This window comes from Diospyros lotus, chromosome 8 (genome assembly GCF_014633365.1).
Source record: "Diospyros lotus cultivar Yz01 chromosome 8, ASM1463336v1, whole genome shotgun sequence".
NCBI lineage: Eukaryota > Viridiplantae > Streptophyta > Magnoliopsida > Ericales > Ebenaceae > Diospyros > Diospyros lotus.
In genome coordinates this window covers 3685854-3708393 of record NC_068345.1, presented here as the reverse complement: position 1 = coordinate 3708393, position 22540 = coordinate 3685854, and the positions used below count along the sequence as shown (strand labels likewise).

Genomic DNA, 22540 nt, shown 5'->3' with positions numbered 1-22540 from the left:
ATAATACTTATATGTATGGTTTTTATGCCATATTTTTTACTATGTGAGGATATATTCAGCAGGTTTCGTTTTTGTATGGTTTTTATGCCATTTTTTTTTGTAGAACTATAGCAGCAGCAAGTTTCATTATTAACTAATGGGTTTAAAGTTAGAGATAGACAGTAGTAGGCTAACAACAACCAATAGATTTTTTGTATTTGAATTCGATTATTGTATTTGAATTCAATTAGTTCGGTTTCTTCGGTTCAGTATATCAGTTATAGTCAATTTTTCGTGATCGATTTCAATTAGGTTGGTTATTGTATTAAGTAGTTCGATTTTTAACAAAGATTTCAGTTCAATTATAGAAAATCCAAATTCGATTATTTCGATTAGTGTCTCGGTTCAGTTATAGGCCTAACTTCAGTTCGATTAGCTAAATTTTATCAGTTCGATTATAATTGAATGCACACCCCTATATGTGATATTATCTTCTTTATATAGTACCTCCTGTGATGAAGATGCGACATATGACAAATCACATTATCTTCTATTATGACTAGCATTACTCGATAATTTTAGATTCTTTCACTTTTAAGTAAAGAGTAATGCTACTTGCACATCTAGATTGACATTCATATTAACACCCCATTAATCAATTATCAATACGCTCTCATTAAATCATTCAAACGAAAGGTGTATTACTAATTGACTAATAGAGTATCAACATGGGTGTCAAGTTAGATGTGCAAGTAGCATTGCTCGTAAAAGTAAATCATATTTATAATATAATCTTTATTAATCATAAATTTTGTTTCCTCATAACCCGTGTTACCATAGACACATTGTCACAACCCATTAAATTTGGGAAAATGCTATTGGTACACCCATTTTGTACATCTTGAGCTACAAAATGGGATATTATGACAAAAAACCCCTCATGAGGCGCATTGAGGCGCGTGGAGAGGCGCAGAGCATTTTGGTCATAATACCCCTTGTGTAGCTCAAGATGTACAAAAATGATGTACATGTAACATGATCCTTAAATTTGTTAGTATTATTTTGATTGCGCGCGCGCGCAAAAGGGTTTATTGCTGCGTTTAATTCATTTCACATTAAAAGATATCAATGCGACCTAATAAGTAATACTACTAGCCTAGCTAATTACTCAACAAATTGTATCAACACTGATTTACCCACCACATTCGATCGACCCAAAGTAATGGGTCATTTATCTGTAACTTTTATTTTTTGAAATTTAGAGTGAGGGGATTAAATTTACGTGACAGACCTAAACAAATTCATTAAAATCTCTTTAGTTCTTCACCACCCATATATATATATATATATATCACATTTACTCACAAAAACATAAACAAGTTCTTTAAATTTTAATTTTTGTAATTTTACCATGTGAAGTTGACTGTATAAATCTTAACTCTGCCAATCAATGCATAAACCAATTATATTTTCGACAATAATAAAATTTAAATTGCATTAAGTAAGGTAAGACAGACCAACTGGGTGTACACAAGAACATGAAATTGAAAGAAAATTCCCGCCACATTACCTTATCTCAAGCATTGTCATCGGCACAGCTGTGGGGAAAATATCTGAAACAAAACCATTCCATATAATTAATAAAGAAGAAATTAAACATAATAATAATAATAAGAATAATAATAATAAAAAGATTCATTGCCCCTAAGATAAGACTCTTCCAAACCAATTGTGCATTTCTATTTAACTGCTTTTTTAAGGGGAAAAAAATAAGAGTTCCTGGCATTCACAGAGAATAATTTAGAATAGGAAAAGGTAAAAAATGAGAAAAGAAAGAAAAAAATAAAGAAAGAAAACAGGAAATACAGATTCACACCACTCGAGAGGGGGGGGGGGGGGGGGGGGGGGGTGTTGGGAGGGTGGTTTAAATTTGAGTTGCTGCATCATAAATGTATTTCCCAGTCAGCTGCAAAATCCCTCCCAAACCACACAACATTAAAGATGAATTCAGTGTTATAAAAACATCAGCCATTTCAACACCACTCCTTTAAATCATCACGGAATCCTTCATTCCAGTCACTGGCACTGGTTCTGGCCCTGGCCTTACTGAGGTGCATCCCTTGGAGTAGCATAGTTTCTGCTCTCAGAGGCATTGGAGTTGTTCACGCCAAGGGCCTCAGGTGCAATTTCCCAGCTCCCACTTCTCCTTCCCCAACTTGAGTGATGTGTGTCTGACTGGTCCGTGGGGGGTCGACGATCAGAACCCAAGACGGAGTCGACCTCTGATGAATTATGGTGATGCACATCGCTCCCTCTGCTGCGTATGTCAGCGTCGATATCATCAATGTTATGCCGCTGGGAGATCTTCAATAGATCCCGGCCTATCTCTAAGTCATCTTCTACCTTTACACGCCGATCCTCCCCAAAATCCTCTGCTGCTGCTGCTTCCCTCGCCGACGGCAAAGGAGGCGGCCTTTGTATCTCCTCTTGTACAATGGCTCGGAAATCGTTCCTTGAAGGCTTTACCTTTGAGCAGAATACTTCTAGAAAATTATTTAAACAACCTCGGTCATAAACATTGATCCTATTGTCAGATCTGTAACGGAAATTTTCATACGTAGTCTGCAAAAGAAGTACACAAACTTTAAACAACAGGGGAAAATAATCGTGGAATCAACAATGTGCATCATTTTATTTGTCTAACAGCAAGCCTGTCTATAAATGTCTAGAAGATTGAAGGTCTGACTTTCATAGGCCAGCCAATGCCAGTTATCCAACTAAAGTCCTGGACTAATAACTTAATTTGATAGCACTTGTTTCAGTGAACTCGCAGAAAGCAAGCGCCAATCAAAGAGGATAAAGAACAATGAACGGCAACAAAATAACACACCCCCCCCCCCCCCCCCCCAGTCTTTGAGCCAAATATGTTCTTACTGAAGGAGAGAAAGTTAAAATGACCTGGTTTGTGCTAGTAAGGTACAAATGAAAGCCTGATTGTGAGTAAGAGCCAAAATATACACTTATTACTGAAGGAGAGAAGTTAACTGACCTGGTTTGAGCTAATAAGGTACAGATGAAAGCCCGTTAGTCCACCCACAAACCATAGTGAAATAAAACAATAAGCCATTAGTATCACCGATGCAGGAGATTCCTTCATTGCCACCCAAACAGTGCCTTTATGATCATCCATCAAAACCTTTATGTAAAAAGCTGACATGGCAAACACATATATGCAAAGAAGCATTGCAGAGGAGACGAAACAAAAGAAGTAACGGTAGTTGCGCTGCACAAAACTGCATGTATTAGCACAGTGAACTGAAAAATAGCCAAGAGCAGTGCCATCAGGGGATGTAAAGATCAAAAAAGAACGAGAACTGTTGCAACTAGCATATCAACTGACATACCAGTCCAATGCATTGGCCCACCCAAGGGCAATGGTGATCAAAACGCTCCACACAGTTGTTACAAATTGAGCAATGAGAGCAACGGGGAGGGCGATACAGCATGCAGGTGTCACAATACTTCACTCTGACAGGAATACCATTAACCATAACCTCTTTTGACCGAGGAAACTGCAAGGTTGGTGTTTGTCTTCCCCCAACCTCAACTGATACTGAAGTGTCATAACGCAATTCTTCCTCAGGTGGATGTGCATTACGTGGTACAATACCTGGATCCTGGGCTGATGTAAGAAGCAGCAGCACCAATACCTATCAAGATTATCTAACGGATTATAATTCATAACAAGCCAATGAAACCCATGCATAAAATGACCAATCACTCAAATCAAATTAAACAACCAATTGATGCAATAATACAAATCATCCATGAGAAATAGAACACTTTCTTTCTTCATATTATAAAATCTTGTTTTTCTTTTCCTCTTCTCTTATTGATAAGTTAAAAACCTGATTTAAATTATAAAATGCATTTCAACAAGTAGTAATCCGAAGACAAAGACATTCCGAAATACTAGGAAAATCATATGATTTTGATCCACCGGCATTCCCTGTCTCATTTGTTTAACCTCTTCCAAATCAAACCCAATAAAACATATTGAAAGAATTCTCAGAACGTCATTGTATAAAATGGGATTGCCATGAATTCAACACCTAACCATAACATTGGAGCACTCTACTGATGACCATGCCTGGACAGCAGCCACAATATTCAATCATCAACCCCATACTTCAATATGCTAAGAAAAACAAAGTTCAGATAATCTAAATGGAAAAGGACTAAGAGAACCAACATAGACAGTAAAGACAATTGCAGCCGTCAAAACTGCATATCCTGCATTGTATGGCGAAAATGCATGGCGAAGATGCCTTGCCACAAATACACAAAAAATAATAACTGGAACAATTATCAGCAATAAGGTGACAAGCAGTGACCGCGCATCTGGACCAAATATTAACCTCCCACCAAGAAAGAATTTCTGCAAAAAAAGAAAAGGCAAATTAAGGTTAAATTCAAAATAGATTCAAACTATCAAACATTCATTGAAGATTACACACACTAAAAAAAACTGATAAGTGATTCAAGTGAGTTTCAAGTGCTGAAGAAAAAGAGAAGTTTCTTCACTCACTCTAATAAACAATAAAATATAATTCACGATGATCAATTATTCATTTTTCCCCCATTTTCTGATTTTCTGCTTTGAAAAGAAATTAAAAATCTTGAGAGAAAAATGGTTAACACTGCAGGGAACTAACCTATTCAATCAATATACACAAAACAGGCTTGCTCAACGAAGCACCAACAATAAGCAAATATCCTTTTTAGAATCAAAAGTATCATTTTTTAAATATAATAAATACATAAGAAACGAAGGGAAAATAGGTAATAGAGCCCTATTTGCTAAGGAAAGAAAACAAAGAACAAGAATCTATGGCTGTGCATAAACTAACATGGCTTTCAAATTACTTGCCCAAAAGAAAAAAAGAAACATGAATTTCAAATTGAAATAACAATCAAAAGACCTTACTATTTCTTTTTCCAGTTAACAGTAATCAGAAGACCTTTAATATTATTGAGTTAATTTTCTTTCCTTTTCCAGTTGACCTTTATAATGTAACTAACCAACTTACTAGTTTCCTTCTTTGAATACCATTTTGTTTGATATAACTGGTAAATGCACAAGCATTGAACAAACACTATTACAAAAACTGGTAGACCTCATCAGGAGGGAGCAGAGTAGACATAAATGAAGCCCTGAGCCCTTGGAACTGCACCAAACGGTCCAGACCTGCACTGGAATGGACAACTTGCAAGGAACAAAACCACTCATTTCAAGAGGCTGCTAAAGCCTAAACATGCTTATGATGACTAGTTCACTATCAGCTTCAGAACCAATGAGGGTCAAAGATCACAATTTCAATCCTCATTAATGACTGAACCACCATAGCCTCATCAACCAATGGAAAACCATGAAAATTGCCTTCCAGCCAGTAAGCACAGATGTCACTTGAATAATCTATGCATCCAGATACAGGAGTTCATAAAAACATAACCGCCCAATTTTTCAAGGTATTCACAAAGCAGGGAACCTCATGCATTGGAGAAGTCCTGTTTTCCCATTCTAACAGATAAAGAGATTTGTTCTAACACAAATTTTGCCTAAATCAATCTCTGGACCCACTTACACAATCTTATGGAGCCACAAACCAAGATAATGTATTAAGATTCAATCATTCAGAAATAAGAATACAGTAAGATAACTATGAAGTGTTCTTGTTCCTTTCAGTTAAATCTGCTTTATTTTGTTGTAAAATTTTTTCGGTAGCAAGAAATATTTTTGTGACAAACATTTTGCAAGAATCATTTTTGATTGAGAGCAATTTTATCAAAAAAAAAATTATTTTCCTTTTCTTTCTTCTTCTGCTTTACAATATAAGTTCCAAATTTCTGCTTCTCCATGACCAAAACAATAATAATAAGAATAATAATAACTTCTGCTCTCATAAATAAGCATCTTTTTGCTATTGGCCAAACACCACCCAAAAAATAAAAAGAAGCATTTTTTATCTACAAAATAGTGTTTTTTTCTGACTTATCCCTGCACAGCCAAACAGGCTATTATTCTACAATATAACAAGTATTCAAACACTTTAACAAAAGCATAAATTAGAAAGAACCAAAATCACAGCTCACTCATGTATTCCATAATCAATCAATCCAAATCTCAAGAAGCAACAGTAGACCAACGATAAGTGCCACGTGACATAAATATAATCAGTGAGGGAAAGTTGGTCTAAGAGGCTGCTTGGCTTACCCTTTTTTTTAAGAGCTTATAAGTCTTTTTACTTGTAAGTTGTGTAAAGCTTAAAAGTTAGCTAGCGTTTAAGTTGATAACGTGTTTGGATAAATGTGTTTTTAAGCTGTCATTTATATAGTTATGTGTTTGGTTTGAAAAAACTAATAAAATATCAGAACTTAAAAAAAAAACTAAAATAAATATATTATTGAATAATACAAATAAAATTCATAAAAATATTAATTTTTAATAAAAATAAATTATAAATTGATGTTCAACTGATAAAAATTTTACCATTAGATGTTGATGAATTATATACAATTATTAAAAAATATATTAATAGAATGTTTTATGTTTAAATTTAGGTTTAATTTATAAAAATGTTAAATGTATAAGTATATACGTTAAGCTAATATATATGTGTGATATATATATATATATACACACAATGAAAGGAGATGGACGACGATGGAGGCAACGATGATGGGCTGGGGTGACAAAGATGGATTGGAGGCGGCGGCCGATCTGGAAGCAAGAGGCGGTGATGAACACGACAAAGGAGGAGATCTAGGAGATGGCAACGAGCGATCTACTGGAGGCGGCGATGATGAAAAGAGGCAATGGAGGAGGTGACCAGAAGAGCAGAGGATGAGAGAGTATAATGTTTTAAGGGATAGAGAGTTGTAAATATTTGAATTGTTTTGAGGGCAAATTTGTAATTGACTTGGTCAACAACTTATAAACTTGACAGCATTTAAACTCTTTAATTTTTAACAAATGTGTAACAAAATAAGCTATACAGCGTTTAAACTCCAATGAGAGCTTTTAAGTGGTCAAAACGGACTGCCAAACACCCCCTAAGTGCCATACAGGAGAGATCAAAAACACACCTCCAAGAAGATGTCAAATCTAACCTAAGACACATAAAACATAGATATAAAAAGGGGTAAAATAGTTAAATTGAGTAAATGCCTACAATCAAGAACAATGAAGATGTAATAACTATTGGCCTATTCTCATTTAAGCTATTTTAAAATTTAGAAATTCCATAGAAAACCTTCCAGAGTGTTTGAATAGAGCTATTCAACTAGTTATCATGAGCATGTAGAACAGGGATAATAAGTGCTCCAGTAGACTTTTGTTGCGGATAAAGAACCTTATCATTTAGAAGATAAGGAGTGGCGGTTAATGATGAGAAGATAAAGAAGCATAAAGCCTAAGAAGATAAATCAAGTTTAAGTTTTTATATTTTGTATAAATCTGGAAATTATAGATGATTATTGTTCCTAGTTTTTAGGAGATTTATTAGCATACTTCTTGTATATATAGGGTTTCATACCCATGGAATACATATGAGAGAATTTTTATTCAATCCAAACTCTCTCAACATGGTATCAGAGCCTGGTCTCTAGGGAATTCTGTTTAGGCCTTCATTACCCTTTTTTTCCTTACTTAGTCCCATTCTGGCCTGTTCTTCTTGTTCCGGTTCTTGAAGAAATCAAAGTCAGTTGCGACTTCCTTCTTCACCCGATATTTTCTTATTTTTTCCCCTAAGATGTCTACCATCTCCAACACCAATCCTACATCAGAAGCGGTTGAAACAAGTAGCCCGTCAAAAGCTCCATTCACCGGATCCAGCAACTCGAGTAATGGAGGAGAACTACAAAATCTCCAGGCGGCCTACTGGTTGAATGGAAGAAACTACCTAAAATGGTCCCAACTTATTCGGACCTTTCTTAAAGGTAAAGGTAAGATAAGTCATCTATTAGGGACTGGCCCTAAAGAAGGAGATCCTATGTTTGCTGCATGGGATGAGGAGGACTCTTTAGTTATGTCTTGGCTTTGGAATTCGATGATGCCCAAGATAAGTGATACGGTGATGTTTTTAACAACCGCTAAGGATATTTGGGAGGCTATCAACCTCACATATTCTAAAGTGAAGGATGCAGCACAAATATATGAAGTCCGAACTAAGATTGCAGCAACCAAACAAGGGGTAAGATCTGTTATTGAGTACTCTAATATGCTGCAAGCTCTATGGCAAGAATTAGATCATTATCAATGTCTAAAGATGAAGTGTAGTGAAGATGCAGCCTTACATAAAAGATTTGTGGAAAAGGAGAGAACCTATGACTTCTTGGCAGGTCTAAATATGGAGTTTGATGCAGTCCGGTTCAAATACTTGGCAAAGAGGATATACCTTCCCTAAATGAGGTAATCTCTCTAATCCGGGCTGAAGAAGGAAGAAGAGGAGTAATGCTAGACACTGCTCCAATAGAAAAGTCAGCATTAATAGCATTGAGAGGTCCTAACCAGGGTCCTAAGGAGGAAAGGAAGGCTGCCGGAGATAAAACTTTCAGCAATAGAGATTCTCGAGACTCTCTATGGTGTACCTTTTGCAAAAAACCAAGGCATACCATAGAGAGGTGCTGGAAGCTACATGGAAAACCATCTAAAGGAGGACAATTTGGGGTCCAAAATCAAGCCTATATAGCCAGCAATCAACAGCAGCAAACAGAGTACAAGCAAGGGGAACAAAAGGAGCAGACAAATCGCTTGGATTTCAACCGGGCAGAAATTGAAAAGCTAAGAAACTTTCTAGACTCTCTTGAAAAGAAAGAAAAAGGTACCTGTTCTCTTGCACTTACAGGTGTGTCCTCCCATTCTCTCACCCTACATGCTTTGAAAATAACCCAATCTGATTCTTGGATTCTTAATTCTGGGGCAACAGATCACATGACCCCTTTATCCCATTATTTCACTACCTATAGTCCTTATTCAAGCTCAAAAAAGATAACACTGGTAGATGGCTCTTTGACCACTGTTGCTGGCCAAGGAAATATCATCCTTAATAACTATCTAACTCTCAAAGATGTTCTCCATGTCCCTAAACTCTTCACCAACCTCATCTCCATTCAAAAGCTTACCCTGGATAACAATTGCAGTGTTAATTTTTCTTCTACTTGCTGTGAAATTCAAGAACAGGGGTTGAAGAAGAGGATTGGGCTTGCTAAAGCTAGGGCTGGCCTATACTACTTTGATGGATCAAATGGGGAAGAAAACAAGGACAAGGTGAATCTTGTGTCTTGTTTGGTGCAATCTAATAAGGACCAGATCTGGTTACATCACCATCGTCTTGGTCATCCTTCGTTTTCTACTCTTAAGAGTTATGTTTCCAGCTTTGTTTAGGAGTTGTGATATTCAAGATTTTCATTACCCTATTTGTGAATTTGCTAAACATAAAAGGGTGTCTTACCCTTCATCCAATAAAAGAACCTCTAGTCCATTCTCCCTTCTACATAGTGATGTTTGGGGCCCTGCAACTGTTCCCAATCTTTTTGGGGCAAGGTGGTTCATCATATTTGTGGATGATTGCACTAGGGTAATGTGGTTGTTTCTTATGAAAAACAAATCTGAAGTAAGCACTATTTTTCCTAACTTCTATAACATGATTAGTACTCAATTTGGAGTGCCAATCAAGAGGCTAAGGACTGATAATGCCTAAGATTTTTTCAATCAATCCCTTGCACATTTTTTCCAACAAAAAGGAATTATTCATGAATCATCTTGTCCATATACACCCCAACAAAATGGGGTGGCTGAGAGGAAAATTGGGCACCTATTAGCTGTGACTAGGGCACTACTTTTCCACCATAATGTTCCAAAAAATTATTGGAGAGAAGTTGTCCTAATAGCCACTACCCTGATTAATAGACTGTCATCTCAAACTCTTGAATCCTATAGCCCTCTTCAACTCTTAAGCAGTCATTTTCCTGATTTACATATATCTAGCTGCTGAAACCAAAAATATTTGGGTGTGTATCATTTGTGCATGTTCACAACCCCAATAGAGGCAAATTAGATCCCCGCGCTCTGAAATGCATTTTCATTGGATATTCCTCCAGCCAAAAGGGCTACAAGTGCTACCACCCTCCTTCCAAAAGATTCTCTGTCTCGGCTGATGTTACTTTTGTGGAAAATTCTCCCTATTTTGATCACTTTCATGACAGTAACAAAACTGCCGAGGGAAATCCAGTCATGCCCCTACCTAATCTAGATCCCTCACCTCAAACTATCTCCTCACTAGATCCGATTACTGCAAAAGATACACCAGACAAGACTCTAGAGGAAACCTCACCAAGTACTCCTCCCCTGCAGGTCTACTCAAGGCGGCAGAAGCTGGCTACTAGCCCAATGAAGATCCAAGAATCTACTTCCTCTTCTAAACCTGTTAACAGCACTGACACCAACAGCTCTCTTGTGACACCAGCAGGTAATAATTCTATTAACTCCACTGCCCCTATAACTGAACATCACACACCTCAAGATGCTCCTACCTTTTCCAATGATCTGGAATGGCCTATAGCCCTCGGAAAAGGCACCAGGACCTGCACTCAGCATCCTTTACACCTGGTCCTATCCTACTCTAAACTATCTACCCCACACAAAACCTTCCTAACCAGCCTACATACCATCCCAATTCCTCACCATTTTTCCGAAGCACTAAGGGATGAGAATTGGAGGACTGCCATGGAAGTCGAGATGGCAGCCCTTGAAAAAAACAATACGTGGGAGCTAGTTCAACTACCGAAAGGAAAACAACCGATAGGATGCAAATGGGTGTATACAATCAAATACAAATCTGATGGGAACCTAGACCGGTATAAGGCAAGGCTAGTAACAAAAGGATACACTCAAGTATATGGCATTGATTATCTAGACACCTTTTCCCCAGTTGCAAAGCTCAATACGGTAAGAGTTCTTCTATCTCTAGCTGCTAACCTAGGCTAGCCATTGATGCAATATGATGTAAAAAATGCCTTCTTGCATGGAGACCTAGAGGAGGAAGTTTACATGGACTTACCCCCGGCTATAGTACAAATACTCATGGGCAGGTTGTGTGCAAACTAAAAAAGGCATTGTATGGCCTTAAACAGTCTCCTAGGGCCTGGTTTGGCCGGTTTACCCATGCAATGCTTACCTTAGGGTATAAACAAAGCCAATGAGATCATACCCTCTTCATCCATCACTCGGCCACAGGGGGGGTAACAATCCTATTGGTATATGTGGATGATATTGTTGTGACCGGAAATGATGAAAAAGGTATGACTAGATTAAAGGAATGCCTAATTAAAGAGTTTGAAATTAAAGACTTGGGGAGGCTGAAATATTTCTTGGGCATAGAAGTTGCACACTCAAAAGAGGGCATCTTTATTTCTCAACAAAAGTATATTGTGGACTTGCTAAAGGAAACTGGGCTGCTAGGTTGCAAGGCTGCTACTACTCCAATTGAATTTAACCACAAATTGGGGGAGGTTCCAAAAGATAAAGAGGTAAATAAAGAATCCTACCAAAGGTTAGTAGGAAAACTAATTTATCTAGCTCACACCCGGCCAGATATTGCATATGCAGTGGGGGTTGTCAGTCAATTTATGCATTGTCCAAAAGAAACTCACCTTAGAGCAGTTTTAAGAATACTTCATTACTTGAAAGGGACACCAGGGAAAGGTATTATGTTCAAAAGGGGGCAAAATATGATACTTGAAGCCTATACTGATGCAGATTATGCAGGGTCAGTGGTGGACAGAAGATCTACATCCAGCTATTGTACCTTTCTAGGGGGTAATCTTGTAACTTGGAGAAGCAAAAAACAAAGTATGGTGGCCCGGTCAAGTGCAGAGGCAGAGTTCAAATCCATGGCATTAGGGGTATGTGAGTTACTTTGGTTGAAAATTTTGTTAGATGATTTGAAGATCACTTTGGTGGAACCTATGAGACTATATTGTGACAACAAATCAGCAATCAGTATTGCTCACAATCCGGTACAACATGATAGAACCAAGCATGTCGAGGTGGACCGACACTTCATTAAGGAAAAATTAGATAGTGGGCTAATATGTACTCCATATATATCATCTTGTGAACAACTTGCAGATATTCTCACTAAAGGGTTGCCTACAGTTGTGCATCAAAGGTTGACTAGCAAGATTGGAATGGATGATATCCATTCTCAATCTTGAGGGGGAGTGTTGCAGATAAAGAACCTTATCATTTAGAAGATAAGGAGTGGCGGTTAATGATGAGAAGATAAAGAAGCATAAAGCCTAAGAAGATAAATCAAGTTTACGTTTTTATATTTTGTATAAATCTGGAAATTATAGATGATTATTGTTCCTACTTATTAGGTTGTTATCTACTCCTAGTTTTTAGGAGATTTATTAGCATATACTTCTTGTATATATAGGGTTTCATACCCATGGAATACATATGAGAGAATTTTTATTCAATCCAAACTCTCTCAACAACTTCCTTTCTGGTTCCAGCATGGGTTGGGGCTTGCACCCACTGATGTACACAAACAAAAATCTACCATCCCCTCTTCTTAAATCACATGAACACTGGCAATATACCTCTCCTAATAGCCGAATATGTTTAACATATGTTTACCTAAAAATAAATTTAAGATAAAAAGACTAAAGCAGTAAATAATTAGAATTTCAATTGAGTATGTTTGTTGTTCTAAAATAGAGACACAACTTTCAAGATTAAGATAACACCATATATGTATTGAATATTATGTGTATATATATGAATTATAAACTCCTACCTACACTAAATACTAGACCAATCTTCCTAAAAGTTTTCTACAAGAAAAAAAAAGAAACAAAAGAAAAACAAAACATCACGCCCACAACAAAATCCTCTTCTAATCAGCTAGTCCTTAAATTTATAAGCTCCTACCTACCCCAAATTATTTTACAACAATTATCCTAAACTACAAATGCCTCCCCGACCTTGCTTTATCTCTCAGGATCCTTATCCTTTTGGAACCCAAAAAACAGAAACCATATCGAACAAGGAGTTGCCATATCACCTTCTTAATAATCTCTCTCCCACTTCCGCAGGTTAATATTTCATTTATTCACTATCTTTTCCAATTTCATACATAGGCGGCCCATATACAAACAGAACGCATACTGATTCACCCACTTTGACATTTACGTTCTGTTTTCTATTTTTAGTTGTCTTTCTAATTCCTGCATTACATCCTGCGTACACAATCAGTTGCATGGCTCCCAAGCCTTGATGGCCGGAAAGTTCTGCCACTGGCTATTTTAAAACAAGTCACACAACTACAATTAATATTTTACAAGTGCTTCATTTCCGTCCCTCAGGAAATAGAAATATTTCAGTCATTTCACTAGAAACAAATGGAACTTTTATTCCGTGGTTGATATGTTGTTTTTAATCTTATTGTCATTCCCAATTATTGATTTCTCTATTATGTAATATTTGGTATTTTTTATAGTGTTTTTATGTACTGTAAGGAAACACTAGAACTAATATTTGACTAGTGATTCTATTTGGTATTTCACAAAATTGAAATATTTCAATTTGTTCCCTTCCCTAGGAACCAATGGGCATGCTATTCCTTGGTTGATATGTGGTTTTTTAATCTTCTAGCCACTCCCATTTATTGATTTCTATATCTGTTTTTTACTTGGATTATTTTAATCAGTAATGGCTTGCCACTATAGATACGTGGTTTTTTAATCTTCTAGCCACTCCCATTTATTGATTTCTATATCTGTTTTTTACATGGATTATTTTAATCAGTAATGGCTTGCCACTATAGGAAAACGGACAAAGGGGAGAAAATGAAGAAAGATGCTTAGACATTGGTCAAGGTACCAACACAACATTCCATTTTAAATCTTTTACTCACTTAAGGCTTTAGATGTGTTTCATCAACTCAATCTGCTTGATTCATTCATTTTCTTTCATTCTTTATTCTTCGATTATTTTAATATTTTACCACAGTAAATCAAATCTACTTAAAGTTTCTTCTATTTAGTAGAGGAATGTGTTTTCAGCTTACATGTCTTTTTCATTTAAATATTTTTTTTTCAAAATTATTCAAGGTAAATTTGGTTGTGGTTCTGAAAATTATTCGGTTTCTGGAGATAAATAAACTAAAAAGAACACACTTTATTGACTGATAATGAACTTGTTTTCAGAAAAATTTTGATTCAGTAACATTCTAATTATAAAAAATAACCAAAAAAAAAAGTGTTTACTGGTTCCAAAAGAGGATCTTAAGAAAAAAATGAAAATCAAACCAAAATGATGATGCCCTCAAACTTTACATTACTGTAATTGAAAATCAAAAATAAGAAGAAAGAGTGAACCACAAGGCTCAAGTTATCTGTCTATTTCTTTTATTTTATGTATGAAGCAATTAGATGTATAAATGTACTATGACCTTTTAAATTTCCACTTGACATGAACTATGTTTTTAACTTCACCTGTGAATTCCTACTTACAGCCAGTCCCAAACCTGAATAGAGGAGGAGAGTGGCATTAGGTTCCCAAAAAACAGTGTAAACTCCCGTTGTGTTATAAGTGATATTAAAACTAACCTAGGACTACTACCACTTGGGTGTTCACCAAGAAAGTGTTCTAAAATTGACTCGGGTCAAATTGATCGATATGGATTTTCTAGCTTGGCAAGGTCGCCAAGTATTAAAGGAGGGGAGGAGGAGAGTTCATCACAACCGAATCCCTCAATAGTCTATTGAGAAGGTCTTGGGTATATTACTTGTCCCATGAGCTCATAAGTCGCCTCCAGCTACCACTTTTGCAGAAGGACCCATGATGTTACACTATTAACTCGTTGAACATATTATCGTTGGTGTATGTTACTATGTTATTTGCAGATGATATCTTTTAAAAGTGGATGAGACAAAAGGTGTGAATACAAGTGTAGATGACATTATGGTAGAGGTTTTAAGTTAAGCAAATTAAAAACTGAATATATGGAATGCAAGTTCTAGTAAAGATACAAGTTTGGATAATGTTACCCATAGAATTAAGACATCCCAAGAAAAGATAGGTTTAGATATCTAGGATCAACTATCCAGAAAGATGGAAGATTAATAAAGATGTTGCCCATAGAATTAAGACATGCTGGTTAAAATGGAAAAGTACATCTAGTGTTTAATATTTCATTAAAGCTAAAAGAAAAATGTCACTCGACAGTTTTAACACTAGCTTTGTTATATGGCACATGAGATCTATAGAGTGTGATTGTTATAGCCCTTTTAGCCTCAACTTAAAATGCACCTTTATCAATGTAACATATGTTCACAACTCTTCTAATTAATCTTAGCAAATGAGAATTATTTCAATCTTGAATTTAAAATGACCCCATTTTCATACATAAAAAGTCTTCATCCCTTCTATATAAATAATCATGTTCCAATTGTACAGATTCGTTACACAATATCAACTACATGATTGAACACAACCATATCAATTATTTTGATTCACCGCCATCTCATGGAACTTTTCCATATGGAGACGGTGATTTATCTCATCATTCCCTTACTAGAGGGTTGGTTCAGGAAGGGCATTCAACATTGAATTTTTCCACAATGTTCTTTTGCATGGATTTGTATTGTCAATGCAACCTAGAAGTTAATTGACATTTTGCATGTTGTGCCACTAACCCTAAATTGGTTAGGATAAGGCACAGTTGATGATAATGATGAATGCTCCAATTTTCGAAATAACAGAACTAGGTGTACTTTCGCAACAAAGAAGTCATTCCTAACAATCATAATGCTTCTCAAAATATCCATAACATGAGGCCACAAGATACCATCCACAAATCAGTCTCCCCTTCCATAACCATATCACATCTATAAGTAACTGCATATAAAAGGGAGGTGAATCTTCCATGGAAGGTTATTATGGGAAGTAAAAGCACCATCCAAAGTAAGTTTATTTGTGTGGGTGCCATTGCATGGCTCCATTCATCATATTAACAAACTAAGAAGGGAAGATATATATAACTAACTTGTGCTACCTAATGCAAGGAAGGAGGAACTTGTTTATGTATAAACTCTTAGTTATAAAAAAAAAAAAAAAAAAAAAGATGCTTGAAGAGGGGTGAACAAAACGGATACAGTGCAATAAGAACATGTCTTCAATGCACCCATCCAAAATGGAATTTTAAAAAAGACAAAAACTCATTTCTAATCAATGGACCAGATAAAGGCCCTATCATCAATGCTTTCTCATCTCTCTTGCAACTAAGAAACCTCAACTCTTCTTTGCCCCATGATAATGACTAGCAAGCACATTGCTAGCACCAACTTAGCCCTTTATCACCCATATGAAATTCATCTAATTGTCCATCTTAAAACATCCATCCTATCATAACTCTAGGCTACTCATGATTATTATTATTAAGAGCAATAGCAACAAAAGCCGCAATATCCCCTTAGGATGCGCACTGGTGGCTAGAAAGCCCTAAAAAATCAAGAATTTAATTGCCTCTTAACAATTGAATTGAGGTCTTATTACAACCTCACACCATGGTTGTTTTTCTGTGGATTTGTTTTGTGGTATTCTCCATGATCAAGGAAAGTCTCTTCCTTAAAAAGTCATTTTGAAATTGAGAGTTCCCCCTAGGTTGCTTTCTTTATTTAGTCAGCTGCTCATGGAGATATTTACACCATAAATAACCTTCAAAAAGAGGTCAGGTTTTGATGAATTGGTGTCTTTTTCTACAAGGCTAGCAGTGACTCAACTGATATCCATCTATTTGGTGACTATAGAGGTTTGCCATCTATTTAGTTACAATTTTTATGCTTTCATTTTCTCTGTCTTCTCTATTTTTAAAACTGAGGATTCTGAAAACATTGAAGACATGCTTATCTTTTCATGTAGTTTTCATTTTCATCCAATAGTAATTCCTGAAACTAGTGAATATTATTCCTTAAAATTGAAGTTTTATAAATTAAGTCCTTAGTTTCCACAACCAATTAGCTAGAGGCATTCTATTGAGTTTATCTGGTTTCAAAAGCAGAAAACAGTTTTTGGACCATAACAAAATGACCCTTGATTCATATATTTGGTATTCAAAAAGTCATGTCAACTTTAGTGATGAATTTTGGTTCACTTACAACACAAGGTTTCCTCCCTTTGATGTGAAGGACTTATGGTGACATGTGAGAGGAAGAATCAGCAAAAACAGGTGCAAAATTTTGGCTAAAACAGTGTAAGATCAAATCTGGAATGAAGATATGGAAATTAGGATGTATTGATCATAAAGAATATTATCCTGCATCAATCCTCCCAAGTTCAAAAGAAACTCAGCTCCAATGAGAAAACTTGGATGTATTGATCATAAATGATGGGATCAATTTTTTGCAACTCTTCTTCAAATATCCAAGTGCTTCTTGTGGGAGATGTTACCAAATCACTTGACAAGAGATTGACAATAGAGATTGCCACATTGGGACCAAGGCTCTTCTATATCAACCACTTCTTCAGTTATTTCTCTTGATTTCTTTGGCAACTGATGAACGGAAGTTTTGTCATTCCCTCCATCAAGCCCATGGAAATCAAACAAGTTTGTAACTTTAAAAATAGGGTGGAGTGAAGATCATCTAGAAGCTTTACCACGTAAGCATTGGAGCTAATCTTGTTGCAAAATCTTGTGTGGTCCAATTTTTCTAGACTTGAGCTTATGGTAAGTTCAGATATCCAAAATCATCTAGACACCTCTCCTTTCCAAGATGGACCAAAATTTAATCACCTTTAAAGAATTCTTTAAACCTCCGAAGTTGATCAACGTTTTCCTTGTAAGGTTCATTGCTAGCCTTAATGGCAACACATACCTCTCAATGGATCCCTTGAACAAGATCAACAAAAGCTTCTATATCTTCACTAATTTGAGTTTCATGTAGTGATGGCACAAAATCAAACACATGTTGGCGCTTGTGACCATAAGCAGCTATAGTGTGGTTCACTAAATTGTTATAAGTAAATTCAATGTGAGGAAGGATTGTATTCCAAACCTTTACATGATCACCAACAAGGCACCTCAACGAATTACCAAGACTCTTTTCACCACTTCAATTTGCCCATCTATTTATGAATGACAAATGCTTGAATATTGCAATTGAGTTCCCAACTTCCTCCATAAAGAATGCCAAAAATGTCTCATAAATTTCACGTATATGTTCAATACTATAGTCATAGGAATCCCTTGTTGCCTAGTTCTTTGGAAGACAATTCAACCACAATTCTTGATAAGGAATGAAATGACTCATTTTGGAAAATGGATTAACCACCACAAGGATATAATCATGCCCTCTTACAATTTTAGGTAATCCAAGAACAAAATCCATACTAAAATGAATCCAAGAGGAAGTAGCAAGCGATAAGAGTATGCAAACAAGTATTTTGGGGTTTGCCTTCTGCAAGTCAACAAACTCTACACTGCTCCACCAATCTCTCAACATCCTAGTTCACCTTCAACCAATAGTATTTCACTCACCATTGCTAAAGTTTTATCTCACCCAAAATGTCCACAAACGCATCTTTCCATAAGAATAAGCACCGCCTACTTTGATTCCACAGCCTCAAAAGTCAAGTGCATGTACCATTCATTCTTCCAATATGTCCCATGACATGAAATTTGCATCATGAAAGGGTTTTCATTTTCTCCAGTTCAAGTTCCCCCCCCAAGACCACCTTCTAGTATGTCAAAAGGATTGTGATCACCTTCCGAAATCTCCATATGGATTCTCACACGTTCATGTTGTTGCAAAGCATGCACAGCTTGCAGCAAATCTTCAATCATATGCTGCATTCAGCCAATTATGTTTCTTGGAATTGATTGGCTCTTCCACATCCTCTAGCACATTCCAACCATGGCTCTCTAATGTGAAAACCCTAACGCAAGTTTTGAATCATCTCACTCTGAAACCACTTCAATGCAATGTGAGGTAAAGAATCAGCAAAAATAAGTGCAAAAATAGGGCTAAAACAGTGTAAGATCAAATCTGGAACAAATATGAAAAACAGGGTTTAAGAAAACCTCAAAATTTTAATTAGAGTAAAATCACTGCCTATAAAGTGTCTTAAAAGGCTATTTATACTAGGCTTACAATGATAATTATATCCTAGTCATTGATCACAAAGGAATCGCTCTAATCTTAGCCATCCATCTATTTTAAAAGTCACATTCCAGTTACAAGACTACTTATCAAAGGTGATATTATTAAAAAAAAAATAGTTTCCAAATCCTAATAACTTAAATACTAACCAACCTAACCAAATAGAAACAATAAAGAATATGGTCATGCATCATATGGATTCTTACTTCTTTTTTTTGGGATATGATATTCCTGGCGAAAGTAAAACCACAGAGTCTAAGAGGTTTAGGGCATTTCATCCATTACTATAAAATTGTGCCCTTCCTTCTTTGATTATGTAGTTGTGTTCATTCCTATTTCTTTTTCTTCTTTAGCTCATTTCCTTGGACCTTGATGAATTGTTTTGGCTTGTTCACTTTTGACCCCTCTTATATGCAGTTCACTCCCTTTACATGCAGTGTTTTTCAAGTTGTTTACCTATCAAAAGAAGAAAAAAAGTACACACACCCAAAAAAAATATATATATTCACTTCATTTCCCAACTCCAAACCCACCCTCTGTTTCAAGTAAATCAAAAAGATAACTCAATCGTACAAGGAAAACTAAAACAAGACTTTCAAAGCCTTTAATCCTTCCTCGTGAAAGAGTCTCTCTAGCTAACTCCTACAACCCTCCCAAAACACAAATTCTACCATCTAAGATGGCCAACTAAATTCTTGTCTCTAGATATAACTTTGAAGAAGTGATGAACACTGAATTTTTAAAACCTATAGAATTTTATCTATTTATAATATCAATATATTTTGATTTTATTTCCTCCTAAACTTTGCTTCCTAGTTTGATAAAAACATGTGAGTATATGGATACACCACTGTTCTAGAAATGATTTAGACTTTGACATTAGTTATTAATTGAATTGAATCCACTTGTTTGTCCCTTATTCACCTTCTCTTGTTTGTCTTAGTCTCCTCTTCCTCCACATCAATGTTAGCGTCCTCTCTTTTTATTTCCCTTCCCTTGACACCAATATTGATGTGGGAACATAAGGGAGATTATAAATTGGGAGAGGAAGAGAAGAGGAAGTAAGAAGAAACAAGATAAAGAGAATGAGAGAACCAAGCAAATAAGGAAGGAGAACAGAGAAAGAAAGAGAAAGAATATGCCAAAACCTGTGGTTATCTTCATCTCCAAGAAATTATATTACAATCCCTCTCTAAACAAAATTTACATTTCCCATCAAGTTACAAATATTAACTTACAAATTAATGCAAAAGTAATAAGTGTGACAAAGATATCTCAAACTGTGCGAAGGAAATATAGAACAAAAATTTGTCATGCAGATACCACTTGAATAATATTCCTAGAAAACTGCTAAAATTTATTCTCTTTCAGCTTCTTGTGATCTTTTTTCTAATTACAAGTCTTGTTGTTTTGTCATCATCACTCTTCTTCTTGTTAGTGCTATTCAGATGTTCAATTTTGATGGTTCCAAATTATCAATTGATGTAAGATCAAAAAAAGAGGGGTGGGAATTAAAATAACATCTCTTACAGACTTGCCAAGAGTTCAAAAACATAATTGTCTTGGGATGTGCATTTTGGAACAAATGAACAAGGCAATACATCCACAACTATTTCTACCACCTATGGTTGTTGCGCAATCTCTCTAGTTTTGCTGCAGCAAAAGTTTTGTTTTCACAAAAACACCAATCAAGATCATAAAAAAGACATCCAACAAACGCATCTCCCAAGTCCGAACAATAGAACTTGAACTTTATCAACTTCGACATTGTCCAACTTACACAATACTAAAAATTCCCTCTACTGCCCCAGTACTTACACTATCCAACACACTTCCGTCCCGTAAATAGCCTTGAAAAACTCCAGAAAAGTTTTATCACAACAAATCACAGTACTAAAAATTTCCTCTACTGACCCAGTACAACAAGACAGCAACTTAGTGACAGAAACCACGTACTAAATTCCAGTTACCCGCAAAGGAGAAGAAGAATCTGCTGAAACGAAGTGCAACACTATAATCACTGAATTTTGAACAGCGAATACCAAACTGTTCAGGGGGGAAAGAAAAAAAGCCCTAATCATAACCCGATACAAAGCGGAACAGCATCGACTACTGAACCAATCAAAACGCACAAACTTTCAGGCGGGCCAGGAAATCAAAAGCAGGCCCCGACGGGAAAAGTTCGCGAAAAAATCACCCAAAACAGATTCAACGTCAGATTTCGAATAGAGAGAAGCTTACATTGCTCCCCTTCCAGACTTGATACACGCGTTTCGCCATGTCAACTACTTTGCTCGCCCGCTCTTCGCTACGCCGGCAGAGAGTCGAAGACTTTGAACTTGCGGGCGTCCATCTCCCTCCCCAGCACCACGCGAATCGCAGACCAAACACTCCAATCGATCGGCCGAATACTCCTCCGATTCAACCAGGCGAAACCAAGCCGGATTCCCGAGGGTTTTACGAACGAAACGCGCTCGAATTCGGTGCGCAGCGAGAGGAATCGAAGGGGTTTTGGCTTGGCCCTGGCTCGCTGCTGTGATCCGAGAGAGAGAGAGAAAGCAGTGGCGGTTTTCGACCAACATATATTTATTATATACGTGGGTAATGTTAATTTTAATAAAATATCTTATTTTTAAAATCATTTTATTTTGTAAGTAAAATTATTACGTCTTATCTAAAAATAATTTATATTTATTGAACTTTGACAACGGTTTAAAGTAATTTTATTAATTAATAAAATATTACAAATATCATATATTTATTAATAAATAATATTATTTTAAAAATAAAATATATTTATTAAAACCATTATATATACAGTGCTTTAGTGTCGCCTCCCCTCGCGCACGAATGGAAATTCTGAATTATTATTATTTTTTTTAGATTGAACACAATAAATCTCTCATTTTGTGTCACATTTCGAAGATTTGAGTTCCGGTTCCAAAATGACTAATTTATCCCCTCATATCGGTTTCCTAGCTAGTGTTTAATGCATTAATTATTGTAGATTTATCGTAATTCCACTTCTCAATCAATGATTGATTATTACGTCATCCTACCACTTAGGCTAGTAGGATAGAGATTCAGACGTGCTTTGTTACGATTATGAGTTGATCTTTCTTTCTCTCTTAGTTATTTCAAACTAATAAAACGTATGTTTTTATGTCCCATAATCAATTTCAAATGCATTAAATTGAAATTTTAATTATTTGATTTGAAATATATACTAAAAATTATATTTGAGTTGCACTTCATACCTTGAATCTTTATAAAAATTGAATGAAATTAAATAATTTGATTACATTATTTTAATACACATACTTTTATAAAATGA

General features: G+C 35.9%; 1 protein-coding gene across 1 annotated transcript; it reads right to left on the bottom strand.

The window, feature by feature from the left end:
• Nucleotides 1–1691: 1691 nt before the first annotated feature.
• Nucleotides 1692–21773, bottom strand: LOC127808086 (protein S-acyltransferase 8-like). Its single transcript, XM_052346447.1, has 5 exons — nt 21448–21773; nt 4232–4417; nt 3384–3689; nt 3029–3262; nt 1692–2601 (listed from the first exon to the last, which is right to left on the bottom strand). The coding sequence occupies exons 1-5, from the start codon at nt 21484–21486 to the stop codon at nt 2083–2085; spliced, it is 1284 nt and encodes a 427-aa protein (XP_052202407.1). The 5' UTR covers nt 21487–21773; the 3' UTR covers nt 1692–2082.
• Nucleotides 21774–22540: the final 767 nt, after the last annotated feature.

Coding starts and splice junctions, on each gene's coding strand:
- LOC127808086 (XM_052346447.1), bottom strand. CDS start 21,486: ATGGCGAAACGCGTGTATCAAGTCTGGAAGGGGAGCAAT. Junction 4,418..21,447: donor AAGTCTGGAAGGGGAGCAAT/GTAAGCTTCTCT, acceptor CTTTTTTTGCAG/AAATTCTTTCTTGGTGGGAG. Junction 3,263..3,383: donor TGGGCCAATGCATTGGACTG/GTATGTCAGTTG, acceptor AGTTTTGTGCAG/CGCAACTACCGTTACTTCTT.